The following is a 13,091-nucleotide window of genomic DNA, read 5'->3' on the forward strand; positions in this document are numbered from 1 at the left end:
TATTTTGAGTGAGAATTGGTTTTTAGAAGTTTTATTTGAAATAAATAAGAAAAAATAAATAAGAAAAATAAAAAAAATAAATAAGAAAAACCCCAAAACAAACAAAATAAAATTGATCAGGGGCTTCCCTGGTGGCGCAGTGGTTGAGAGTCCGCCTGCCGATGCGGGGGACGTGGGTTCGTGCCCTGGTCTGGAAAGAATCCCACATGCTGTGGAGTGGCTGGGTCCGTGGGCCATGGCAGCTGAGGCTGCGCATCTGGAGCCTGTGCTCCGCAATGGGAGAGGCGACAACAGTGAGAGGTCCACATACCGCAAAAACAAAAAAACCAAAAACAAACAAACAAAATTAAAAAAAAAATTGATCAGGAACATCCCCTGATAAAAGGTTCCACAGAGGTCCATCACTAGCAGTGTTTTTCTTTCACTCTCACTACTGTGAGATGTTGGCCTGATACGTACAATATAATCTCAGTGTTTCATAACTTTTAAAAACAGCTTTATTGAGATATAATTCACATACCATTAGATTTTCACCCATTTAAAGTGTACAATTCAATGGCATTTAGTATATTTGCAGAGTTGTGCAGTCATAACTTTTTGAGAGATATTGTACTACTTATATATTTTATTTAAACATTATTTATGATTTTATAATTGAGGGTTTTTCTTAGAATTTTACCATCAAGATGGAATGATTCTATCCACAAAGGAATTTCAGATGTTAACTCTGATTTGGGTTAAATATTGGACTTTGAGAATCATTTCTTCTCTGAGAAATTGAATTGGAGTTGCTTTTTTTTTTGAGTAATAGTTTGAATAATGATGTGGCAGCTGTGAAGGAAAACACCAATACCCCTGATAACCCAAGTGGAAATGGCAAACAAGATCGGATCAAACAAAGAAGAGCTTCCTGTCCTCGATCAGAGAAGGGGACTAAATTTCAGCTTACTGTCCTTCAGGTCAGTGTGTAAATATGATTTGGTTAAGAGTGCATGTTGAGGTCTGGGGGGGTCAGGGAGGGGCGATGTTGCTGTGGAGGTGAGTATAGGGTATTATGAAACTCTGCAGCAAACACTCTTGAACACAAATCTTTGTATATATACCTGATTATTTCCTTATGATAGATTCCTAGAAGTAGAATTAGTGGGTCAAAGGGTATGAAGATTTTTTTAAAGTTTCTAAATATGTATTTCTAGGTTGCTGTCCATAAAGTCTGGACCAGTTTACATTTCCATTAGCAGTGCATTTTCTTTAGCTTAAAGGGTCAATTTGTGGGAGAATTTTGGAAATGAATGACCAGATTTAGATCTTTGCATTGCAGGTAGCTATAGTGACCGTTGTAACTTTTTTTTTTGCCTTTTCATAAAAGTTGTGTTCCTTTTCTTTCCCACAGGTTCACATTTCTAACTTATTTTTTGCTGAATAATTTGAGCCTTAGATTTGTCATACAATAGTTGTTTAGGCAGTATTTCATCAAGGGAAAAACAGAATCTTTTTAGATTCTGAACAGTTTAAACCATTTTTTTCATATATCGTATGTGAGCTCATCCAAATGTTTCCTGCACCATTTACAAAGAGAAGACAATGACTGACTCTTAAACTAGTGACATGTTTGTGCCCAGGTGTCAATCTCTGGAGACAACATGGTGGAGTGTCAACTGGAGACACACAATAACAAGATGGTCACCTTCAAGTTTGATGTTGATGGTGATGCACCAGAGGATATTGCAGACTATATGGTAAGTACAGTAAAACCAAATTATTTTCTCTTAAGCATTCTGTCTCTTTTTCCTCTCTAACTCTCCCCCCATTTATTCAGAGCCATCTTTTTTTAGGGTACTGCTAGTTTTTAAAATTTGTACAGAACTAAATTGGTTATGATCAAGAGTAAGTCACTATACCTCCTCTGGTTTCTGTATATTTATGTGTAAAATATGAGGGAGTTTCATTAAGAGAGGATCTAGGTCAGTGCTTCTTATGCCTAGCTGCATGTCAAAATCACTGGAAGAGTTTTTTAACAATTCTGTTGGGAATACCCTGGTGGTCCAGTGGTTAGGACTCGGTGCTTTCACTGCCGTTGTCTGGGTTCAATCCCTGGTCGGGGAAATAAGATCCTGCAAGCCACGTGGCGCAGCCAAAAAACAAAAAGCCCCAAACAAAAACTAAAACAAAAACAATTCCGTTGCCTGGGTCCCTAATTAAATCAGAATTTTTGGAGATGAGGCCTAAGCATTAATAGTTTGTAAAGTTCCCCAGGTAATTCTAATGTATTAGCTACTGATATAACATCTTACATATAGGTGTTCAAGTAATGTTCATCATTTCATTTAGTTTTTGTATTTTCTTTGAATTGTTAGGCTTAAGTTAGTATTCCCCTCCTCTTTTTTTTAATGGGAATGATCTAGGGTGGCACGAAGAGTACATAATGCTTTTGTTTCTGCCAGTTTTCTTCGTATATACATTCCTGGCCAAGCAGAATTTAACATTTTAAAAGTTAATAATTTTGTCAGTCTGCCTCTTATTCAATGTAGTATTTTCTGAACTGTCTCTAGGCCAATTCTTTATCATCTTTAGAGATGCTTCATTTTGTGTTTTTTTTTTATTTAAAAGCTTTTGCGTTTGGACATCCTAGTTTTAAACGTAAACATTACCTCAGTTATGTTCTTCAAATGGCAATCAATTTATAGAATGCCAGATTTTTTAAAAATGCTGGCTTCTGGTAGGTAGTGCCAATCTGAAAATATCAGTGGTCTCAAAATAGAATAATTTAATGTATTATGTGGCATTTTATTGCTGGTCTTTGTTAATTCTGTTGTGGCATTTAGATCTAAATACCTAATTTATTTTTCTTTATGGTAGTCACCATATTATAATTTTGAAGAAACTAAATTCATTCTTGTGAATAGACTTACTTTTACTTTTGGATAGGTTGAAGATAACTTTGTCCTGGAAAGTGAAAAAGAAAAATTTGTAGAAGAATTGAGGGCTATCGTAGGTCAAGCCCAGGAGATCCTTCATGTCCACTCTGCTGCAGAAAGAGCCATTGGAGTTGACTCTATTACTATGGAATCCAGCAGTAGCCAAGTAAGAGAAATTGCTTAGCAAATAGGTCTTCTCGGATATGTATCAGGAACTTCTTTATTTATCTATTCATTTTTAATTCAGACAGGATCATCTGAACAAGTACAGATAAATTCTGCATCCACTCAAACCAGCAGTAAGTATACTTAATAAAATTTACTATTTGGCTTTTGAAGCAAGACATTTGGAAACTTTTAATGTACACACCTTGGGAAAGATGTTAGCCAATAAAGGAATTTGATAAATTGTTAATGTAGGTTTTCCCACACTTTGAAAGGACTTTATAGCCCAGAAATAAGAAGTAAAAAAAGTGAGAAGTAAAACCATTCTGCAAATTTCCTCCAAGTATTGGTTCTTTACCTGATTAATTTATTTCTGAGTTGTTGCATGGTATGTTACCAGAAAAGCAGTCACAGTACTGCTGACCTTTAATGGCTTTACTGTTTGAACTTAACTGGTAAGTTTTTCTTTTCCTCTATATGAGATGGACAACAACTTTCTTAACTAAAATCATTATGTTCTAAGTTTGCCTCATGTTTTAATAGCATTAGTATCTTGATTTCATTCTACCAATGATATGCTTCTACCTGCTCTGATCACTAAGTTTTTGTAAATCAGATACCAGATAAACTGCCAGGGACTAAAAATGGTGTCTTCTATTTTCTTTTCTCATAAATTTATCTCTCCATTCTTCTCAGCTCTGGTCATGGGTATATTTAGAGTGTCTGGGAGGGGGAGGAGAGCCACAGACAAATGAGGACATCTGAAGGAATTATAACAGCATGAAGAAGCAACAGGTGGTGTGGGAGTCATGGAACCAGATACCATTACCCTCAAATGTAGTTTGTGTTAGGATGCCAGGGTTCTCCTCTGTCTTCTTTTTCTCATTAGCAAGAGTCTGAGTAGATTTCTTTTTATTTATTTATTTATGGCTGTGTTGGGTCTTCGTTGTTGCGTGCAGGCTTTCTCTAGTTGCAGCAAGTGGGGTCTGCTCTTCGTTGTGGTGTGCGGGCTTCTCACTGTGGTGGCTTCTCTTCTTGTGGAGCACGGGCTCGAGGAGTGCAGGCTTCAGTAGTTGTGGTACACAGGCTCTAGTTGTGGCGCACTGGCTCAGTAGCTCCACGGCATGTGGGATATTCCCAGACCAGGGCTCGAACCCATGTCCCCTGCATTGGCAGGCGGATTCTTAACCACTGCACCACCAGGGAAGTCCCTGAGTATATTTCTGACTGGCAAAGTAGGGTAAAGTTTAAAAGAGAATAACTTATTTGAATAAGTTAACAAAGTAGGAGTACAGATGTAGGGGCTTATTTTACTTTATTTTTTAAGTTGTCATACAGTAAAATAGACGTTTTTTTCTTTTGGTGTAGGGTTCTGTAAATTTTAGTCCTCTTATAGATTTGTGTAAGCACCACCATAATCAGGATACAGAACAGAAGATGTAGGTTTTAGTGGAAAAAGTGCTTTTCCTTTTTTTCCCAAAACTGCCCTGCTTTTAATTGCTATTGATACAATGTTTGTTTCCGTAGAATCCAAAATCCTTCTCTAAAGATATCTTGTGCATAGTTGTTAGAGTATTTTTCAGTCAGGGTTGGGAGGTCTGGTCTTATAAGTTACATATATCCTAGTGCGTTGTAAATGGAGATAAAAGACAAAACGGTGTTTTAACCTGGTTTCCTTAGTCAATAGGTAAACATATGACAATTGATTAGCATATTAATTTTTGCCAATTCTTTCTACAGATGAATCTGCTCCTCAGTCATCCCCAGTTGGTCGATGGCGATTTTGTATCAATCAGACAATAAGAAACCGTGATGCTCAATCTCCTTCTTCTCTTCAGCAGTCCATGTCTACAGTTCCTGGGCTAAATCTGCTTTCTAGTAAGTGTTTGTTCTTTGCCACCTATATCCAGACCTGGAAGATGGGGATGCAAAATATATACTGTATCTTTAACTTGTTTTCATGGGTATTTTATGCTTATGAGAATTTTCATAAGCATTTTTGAAGATATTAATGTTAGGAGGGAACTTAAGCCATTTAAATTTTAATATTTATGGAAAAAAAAGGAAAAGGTTTTTCTCCTTATTAGGTTGAATTCTGTGTATTTTGAGTTTTATTTATAAGAATACTTTCACACAGGTTCTAGTTTGCCCCTTGCTCCTCCTGTTCCTTTTGAGTTTGGGTACTAGTCCATGCTTTGTACTTACCATACATGCTTAGCCATTCTTTGTTATTGTTTCAGGTCCAAGAAACATAAGTAATAAGGAAATATCACAGGACACGCTGCTCACTCTAGAAAATAATCCATGCCAGCGTGCATTTTACACCTCCACATCAGAACACAAAGATGTAGTTGATGGTAAGATTTCTGAATATGCCAGTGTAGAAACTAAGCAGCCAGCTATACTTTATCAAGTGGAAGATGACAAGCAGATAATGGCACCAGTTGCTAGCAGTTCCAGTCTTGAATGTGAGGGACTCACCAGCCAAGCAGGCATATTCCTACCTGTGTATCCAGGTCACCAAGCTGCCAGTCAGGCAGCTCCTGGTGAGTCAACTCAGATTGTTCCTAACTCTCTTACAACTCCGGCATTTATGTCTGATCAAAAGCCTCAGTCCTTACCGGTGCAGCAGCCAACTATGGATGCAGAGTTTATTTCCCAAGAAGGAGAAACCGCAGTGATCGTGGAAGCAAGTTCTCCTAAGATGGTCATTCCCACTCAGACCCCTGGCCTTGAACCAACTAGCCTGCTGTCCTCTACGGTCCTGGAATCAGACGGGGAAGGACCTCCAAAAATGGAGTTTGCAGACAACCGAATTAAAACTCTGGATGAAAAATTAAGAAATTTGCTCTATCAGGAGCATAGCATATCTAGCATCTATCCTGAGAGTCAGAAGGATACCCAAAGCATAGATTCTCCGTTTTCTTCCTCTGCTGAAGACACAGTCTCATGTCCAGTGCCAGAAGTCATAGGCATCAGTCACTGTGGAATTCAAGATAGTCCTGCACAGTCCCCTAATTTTCAGCAGACAGGCTCTAAGATTCTGTCCCATGTGACTGTGAGTCAGCCTGCAAACATATCAGTGTTCAAAAGGGACCTGAATGTGATAACTTCTATACCCAGCGAATTATGTTTACATGTAAGTATCATTCTTTCTAACCAATTCCTTATCCTATGCTTTTAAAGAAATGCCTTCTTTTCTAAAGTTCTGTCCTTTGAAATGAAATTATCTATGTCACAAGATTCTGAGGTCACAGGTATTTAAGAAGGCCATAGCTTAGGCTGCAGGGGCCCAGAACTTAATAGAGATGGTAGAACTTTCTTGGTGAGAGAGCCCTCTGGTGAATTAGCTAGGAACTTGTGAGCAATGTTTATTTTTGTATTAATGACAGAACAGGACTGATTTATAGATTGTTTTAGTGGGTAGGAAGAACTTGCTTTTAGATTTCCACTTAAAAATTCCTGTTATCAGTTTCATTTTTAAAAATATTATGGTTTTAATTTAATCTTGTTTATGGGTTTTTATTTATTTGAAAAAAATATTTTAAAAGGAAAAAAAACCCATAATCTCATGACTTGTTTTTTTTAACTTATGTAATGTAGGAATTTAATTTCTCTTTTCTGTTCCTTCAACTGATAGGGATAACCACTATCTGGTGCTTATCCACTATATGGTACTAATCCTTCTTGACTTAAGCTTATACAGATCTACTTACAAACCTACAACTTCTTATTCACAAAAATAGTATTGTGCTATAAACATATTAGTCTACAACTTAATTTTTTAATTTTACAGTATATCATAGACATATTTTAAAATATTTATCACTGTATCTCTTTATTATTGTTATTATTATATAAATAATATATGCATGTATATAAAGTAAAATTCACCCCACTTCTAAACCTATAGACACAGCTGTTGATAAATCTTCCCAGGCATGGTTTTCACTAATATACAAATATTTATATAGCACTTCTTTATATGTATTATATCTGTTTACAAAGACACAGATACATACTATATATTTATATACACATACTTCCTTACATACATGTGCGTTCTAAATTTTTTTCCCACTTATGGACATCTATCCATGTCAGTATACATAGTTCCACCTCACCTAACTTTTCAAAAAATATATTTATTTATTTATTTGGCTGCATTGGGTCTTAGTTGCGGTGCGCAGGCTTCTCTCTAGTTGTGGCTCTTGGGCTCTATAGCGCACAGGCTTGGTAGTTGCGGCGCACGGGCTTAGTTGCCCCGTGGCGTGTGTGATCTTAGTTCCCCAACCAGGGATTGAACCTGCATCCCCTACGTTGGAAGGCGGATTCTTAACCACTGGACCACCAGGGAAGTCTCCTCACCTAACTTTTTTAAACAACAGCATAATATTCCATTGAGCAAATATAATTTAAGTACTTATTTTTTGGTAAACTAGTAATTTAAAATTATGCAATTAATGCATAAATGCAAAAGAAATTCAGAAGGATAGAAAATTAAAAGGAATTGTTGTGTTAACACTCCCACTCCCCAAACACTATTAAGTTCCTGGTTTTAATTCTTGTGGTCATTGCTATTAATAACTTATAAATAATATACTTATCGATTTTTTGATTTAGTAATTTTATACAATAAAATTTGACTCACTTCTATGAAGGGTAGAGAAATTATATTTTCCCTTTCCTCTACTTTTCTTCCCCATACACCTCCCAATTTTTATTACTTAAATTACTTTTTAACATTGGCAAAGTTTATAACATCTACATTTTTTTCTTTATCGGTTTTGCTTTGTCTGTAGGTTGATTGGAAGAACGAAAATCAGTAAACAGCATTTATATTATGATTATTTGTGTTATCTGGTAATCACGTAACATGATTAGAACCATAAAAAAATGAAATGTAGGGCTTCCCTGGTGGCACAGTGGTTGAGAGTCCGCCTGCCGATGCAGGGGACACGGGTTCATGCCCCGGTCTGGGAGGATCCCACATGCCGCGGAGCGGCTGGGCCCGTGAGCCACGGCCGCTGAGCCTGTGCGTCCGGAGCCTGTGCTCCGCAACAGGAGAGGCCACGACAGTGAGAGGCCCGTGTACTGCAAAAAAAAAAAAAAAAAAGAAAGAAAGAAATGTAATTCTCTGTCATTTAAACTTTGTTGCTCAGGAGACTCTTCCAAGTGTCAAGGTTAAATGGATTCTTTTGTTTGTTTCAAGTGTCCATTGCTACATCTAGATCAAACTTATTACCTGCCACTGTTTCTGGTGTCCTAGAATTCCTTTTTATTTCCCCCCTGAAATGCTTCTATGAGTAATATTTTAAAATATGTTGCATGTGTGACCAATTTTTTTTAATGTCCAGAAATATCTTTATTTTGCTTCACAATTAAGTACAGATGGTAGGATCATTTTGAGTTAATTTTTGTATATGGTGTGAGATAAAGGTCCAGCTTCATTCTTTTGCATGTGGCTATCCAGTTGTTCCAGCACTGTTTGTTATTTTATTCTTTGTTGTTATAATAAATGAAATAGTTTTCTTAATTTCCTTTTCAGATTTTTCATTGCTAGTGTATAGAAATACGATTGATTTTTGATTGTTGATGTTGTATCCTTCAAGTTCACTGAGTTTTTTTTATTAGCTGTGATAGCTTTTGGTAGATTTTCTATATAATATCAGTATATAAGATCTTATCATCTGTGAATAGAGACAGTTTTATTTCTTCATTTCCTGTTTTTCTTATCTATTAACTTTTCATTTCATGCTTTTTAAAAAAATTTTTGGCTGCATGTGGTCTTCATTGCTGCGTGTGGGCTTTCTCTAGTTGCTGCGAGTGGGGGCTATTCTTTGTCGCAGTGTGTGGGCTTCTCATTGCGGTGGCTTCTGTTGTTGCGGAGCCTGGGCTCTTAGGCATGCAGGCTTCAGTAGTTGTGGCATGCAAGCTCTAGAGCGCAGGCTGTGTAGCTGTGGCGCACGGGCTTAGTTGCTCCATGGCATGTGGCATCTTCTTGGACCAGGAATTGAACCTGTGTTCCCTCCATTGGCAGGCAGATTCTTAACCACTGCACCACCAGGGAAGTCCCTCATTTCATGCTTTCCATCTCTTTGTCCTTTTGCTTTTTGTACTGGGAGAATGTCTCAACTTTTAAGCTGTTTATAATCTCCTATTCAGCTATTTTTTTTATGTCAAGGAATTGCATTTTTAATTTCTAGTAACTATAGTTCATTCTTTTTCTTATGGATATAGTATATTCACACATCTCTTTCAACATATTAAAGTCTTATTAATGCTGTTTCCCTGGGTATGCTGTTTGTTGAGTTTAGTGTTTTCTTAAAGTGCTGGTTTCCCAAAAGTGTTGGTGATTCTTCGTTGTGTACTCAGTTTTTCTTTTTCCCCCATAAGATTCCCTGTTTGTCTCTTTGTAAATGTTATATATAATTACTATAGCCTTACTCCAGTAATTGTGGGAAAAGCATGGGACATGCTTCCTGGCACTGGGTATTGCAACTTGTCTTTAATGCTGCCCAGAGGGAGGTCCAATAGCTAGTCTTCAAAGGTAGCAAGGCTTCCCCTTACTCCTGGATCTTGTCTCTTCCCTACATTACTGACCTTTTTCTTGGCAATAAACATTTTCCTCCTTACCACTCTTATTTGGGAGCAGATTCCTCTGCTGTCTTTTGTTTATTGTGGAGATGAGGTGGGAAGGTGCCCCAACCAGTTCACTCATCCGTTCAGTGAATATCTGCTGAGCAGTGAATAAGTCAAGATCTCTGTTTTTGTGGAGCTCACATTCTAGTCGGGGAAGATAGATCCTAAACAAATAAATAAAGGGTTATGATAGAAAGACTAAGGAATTACTTTATATAGGGTGGTCAGGGAAGGATTTGTATGTGATGGTGACATTCATAGGTGGATACCTGTTCCAGGAAACAAAAGAAGGCCAGTAAGTAGGAGAGTGTTATAATATGATGCTGAAGTGATAGATAGGAGACAGATAGATTGTTATAGCTTTGTAAACATTCTGTCCAACCACCCATCCTTTTGGTTGGCCAGGGCGCTCTCTCCTGCTGCCCATATCTACCACCTCAATTTGCTGCATTTTGAAACAGTTCCTGCATATATCATTATGCATTGAAGGAGGCTGCTTTTTCCTCCTTTAATCTTATATGCAGGGCTTCTCTGGTGGCCCAGTGGTTAAGAATCCGCCTGCCAATGCAGGGGACACGGGTTTCAGACCTGGTCCGGGAAGATCCCACATGCCACGGAGCAACGAAGCCCGTGCGCCACAACTACTGAACCTGTGTTCTAGACTTTGTGGGCCACAACTACTGAAGCCCATGTGCCTAGAGCCCGTGCTCTGCAATAAGAGAAGCCACCACAATAAGAAGCCCACGCACCACAATGAAGCATAGCCCCCGCTCGATGCAACTAGAGAAAGCCCGCACACAGCAATGAAGATCCAACGCAGCTAAAAAATTAATTAATTAATTAAAAAAACTTATATGCATGTGTCTACATCTGTTTTTCCTGTTGTACCTGTGTATTTGGGTTGGTAAGGGAGGCTAGAACTTGTATTTAATTTATCATCTTGATCCAGTTATTACTTAATAAAAATCTTTTCTGTAATTTCAGTGGGACCAATGTAACACTTTCTAAATCATAATATTATTGAGAGTTTTTTCCTCTTTATGAAAGTAGTATTACTTGTCCAAAATGGGACTTTGGAAAATAAAAACTGTTCAGAATTTTACTTTTAATAACTGCTGAATTAAGTGTTAATAATGCTTACCCCAAACTGCAGTTTACTTAGTGCTGCTTAGGCTGTCTTCCTTCAGACAAATGCTGAATCCCTTTCTTTGAACTTTTACTCTTTTAATTTTCTAAATTAGTAGGGGCCATGCTCATGTTTCCCAAAGTATTTCTGGCTCTGTATATTAATTTCTTATATTAGTTATTATAAGAAATTTATTTTTAGAATACTCAGAATACAGCAGCAGTTAATTCTGATTTTTGAGGGGAGGGATGGGAGGACAAGAAGAGGGAAGAATGATTTTATAGCCAGCTGTGGCCTGATGCTAACAGTTTTTAGAGCTTGAATTTGAAATAATTTTGAGGTCCATTGTAAATTTCTGTGTGCTTATGTAATGTAAGAAACTTGATTTGGTAATATATTTCTGTAAATGTAAATGCCTAGACATCTTGTTTTTCTGTTTATCATGCATGTCAGGCATCTTAAACTCTCTTAGATAATATAAGCATAAATGAAACTTTCCATTTTAAGATCATAGGGTTTAAGTAACCATTTTTAGTGAATTGGTGCATATGAGGGTTATTTCCTTCATATTTTAATTTTCAGTTTTCAAAGGTGCTATAATAAAAAATATTCTAGGGTGGAAGTTTAATATTCTGCTGTTTTATTTATCTGAAGTCTAAATAGTATTTTTAAAGAAAGGGGAAGGCTTAATTCCTATAAGTTTAATACTTCAGGTTTAGTCTGATATGATACTATTAATAGAAGTATACATAGCATTCTATTTTTTTTACATTTTTATTGGAGTATAATTGCTTTACAATGGTGTGTTAGTTTCTGCTTTATAACAAAGTGAATCAGTTATACATATACATATATCCCCATATCTCTTCCCTCCTGCGTCTCCCTCCCTCCCACCCTCCGTATCCCACCCTTCTAGATAGTCACAAAGCACCGAGCTGATCTCCCTGCGCTACGCGACTGCTTCCCACTAGCTATCTATTTTACACTTGGTAGTGTATATATGTCCATATACGCACTACCACTCTCTCACTTTGTCCCAGCTTACCCTTCCCCCTCCCCGTGTACTCAAGTTTGTTCTCTAGTAGGTCTGTGTGTTTATTCCCGTCTTGCCCCAGGTTCCTCATCACCTTTTTTTTTTTTTTTAGATTCCATATGTATGTGTTAGCATACGGTATTTGGTTTTCTCTTTCTGACTTACTTCACTCTGTATGACACACTCTACGTCCATCCACCTCACTACAAATATCTCAATTTCATTTCTTTTTATGGCTGAGTAATATTCCATTGTATATATGTGCCACATCTTCTTTATCCATTCATCTGTTGAGGGACACTTAGGTTGCTTCCATGTCCTCGGTATTGAAATAGTGCTGCAATGAACATTGTGGTACATGACACTTTTTGAATTATGGTTTTCTCAGGGTATATGCCCAATAGTGGGATTTCTGGGTCGTGTGGTAGTTCTATTTGTAGTTTTTTAACGAACCTCCATACTGTTCTCCATAGTGGCTGTATCAATTTACATTCCCACCAACAGTGTATGAGGGTTCCCTTTTCTCCACATCCTCTCCAGCATTTATTGTTTGTAGATTTTTTGATGATGGCCATTCTGACCGGTGTGAGATTATATCTCATTGTACTTTTGATTTGCATTGCTCTAATGATTAATGATGTTGAGCATCCTTTCATATGTTTGTTGGCAATCTGTATATCTTCTTTGGAGAAATGTCTATTTAGGTCTTCTGCCCGTTTTTGGATTCGGTTGTTTGTTTTTTTGATATTGAGCTGCATGAGTTGCTTGTATGTTTTGGAGATTAATCCGTTTTCAGTTGCTTCATTTGCAAACGTTTTCTCCCATTTTGAGGGTTGTCTTTTCGTCTTGTTTATGGTTTCCTTTGCTGTGCAAAAGCTTTTAAGTTTCATTAGGTCCCATTTGTTTACTTTGTTTTTATTTCCATTTCTTTAGAAGGTGGGTCAAAAAGGATCTTGTTATGATTTATGTTATAGGGTGTTCTGCCTATGTTTTCCTCTAAGAGTTTGATAGTGTCTGGCCTTACATTTAGGTCTTTAATCCATTTTGAGTTTATGTTTGTGTACGGTTAGGGATTGTTCTAATTTCATTCTTTTACATGTAGCTGTCCAGTTTTCCCAGCACCACTTATTGAAGAGGCTGTCCTTTCTCCACTGTACATTCCTGCCTCCTTTATCAAAGATAAGGTGACCATATGTGCGTGGGTTAT

At 37.3% G+C, this 13,091-nt stretch overlaps 1 protein-coding gene and 1 long non-coding RNA gene across 3 annotated transcripts in view; one reads left to right on the forward strand and one right to left on the reverse strand.

Moving 5' to 3' along the window:
* WNK3 (WNK lysine deficient protein kinase 3) overlaps positions 1–13,091 on the forward strand; it is a 148,034-nt gene that overhangs the window by 92,320 nt on the left and 42,623 nt on the right. For both annotated transcript variants that reach the window (XM_060002198.1, XM_060002199.1), the window contains exons 11-16: positions 812–959; positions 1,623–1,739; positions 2,929–3,084; positions 3,166–3,217; positions 4,824–4,961; positions 5,324–6,222. In XM_060002198.1, coding sequence (XP_059858181.1) covers positions 812–959; positions 1,623–1,739; positions 2,929–3,084; positions 3,166–3,217; positions 4,824–4,961; positions 5,324–6,222 — 1,510 coding nt within the window. The remainder of the gene's footprint in view (positions 1–811; positions 960–1,622; positions 1,740–2,928; positions 3,085–3,165; positions 3,218–4,823; positions 4,962–5,323; positions 6,223–13,091) is intronic.
* The window catches only part of LOC132418391 (uncharacterized), an 84,127-nt gene that overhangs the window by 15,695 nt on the left and 55,341 nt on the right, over positions 1–13,091 (reverse strand). The gene's annotated exons all lie outside the window — the stretch shown is intronic.

Source organism: Delphinus delphis, chromosome X (assembly GCF_949987515.2).
Source record: "Delphinus delphis chromosome X, mDelDel1.2, whole genome shotgun sequence".
NCBI classification, from domain to species: Eukaryota; Metazoa; Chordata; class Mammalia; order Artiodactyla; family Delphinidae; genus Delphinus; species Delphinus delphis.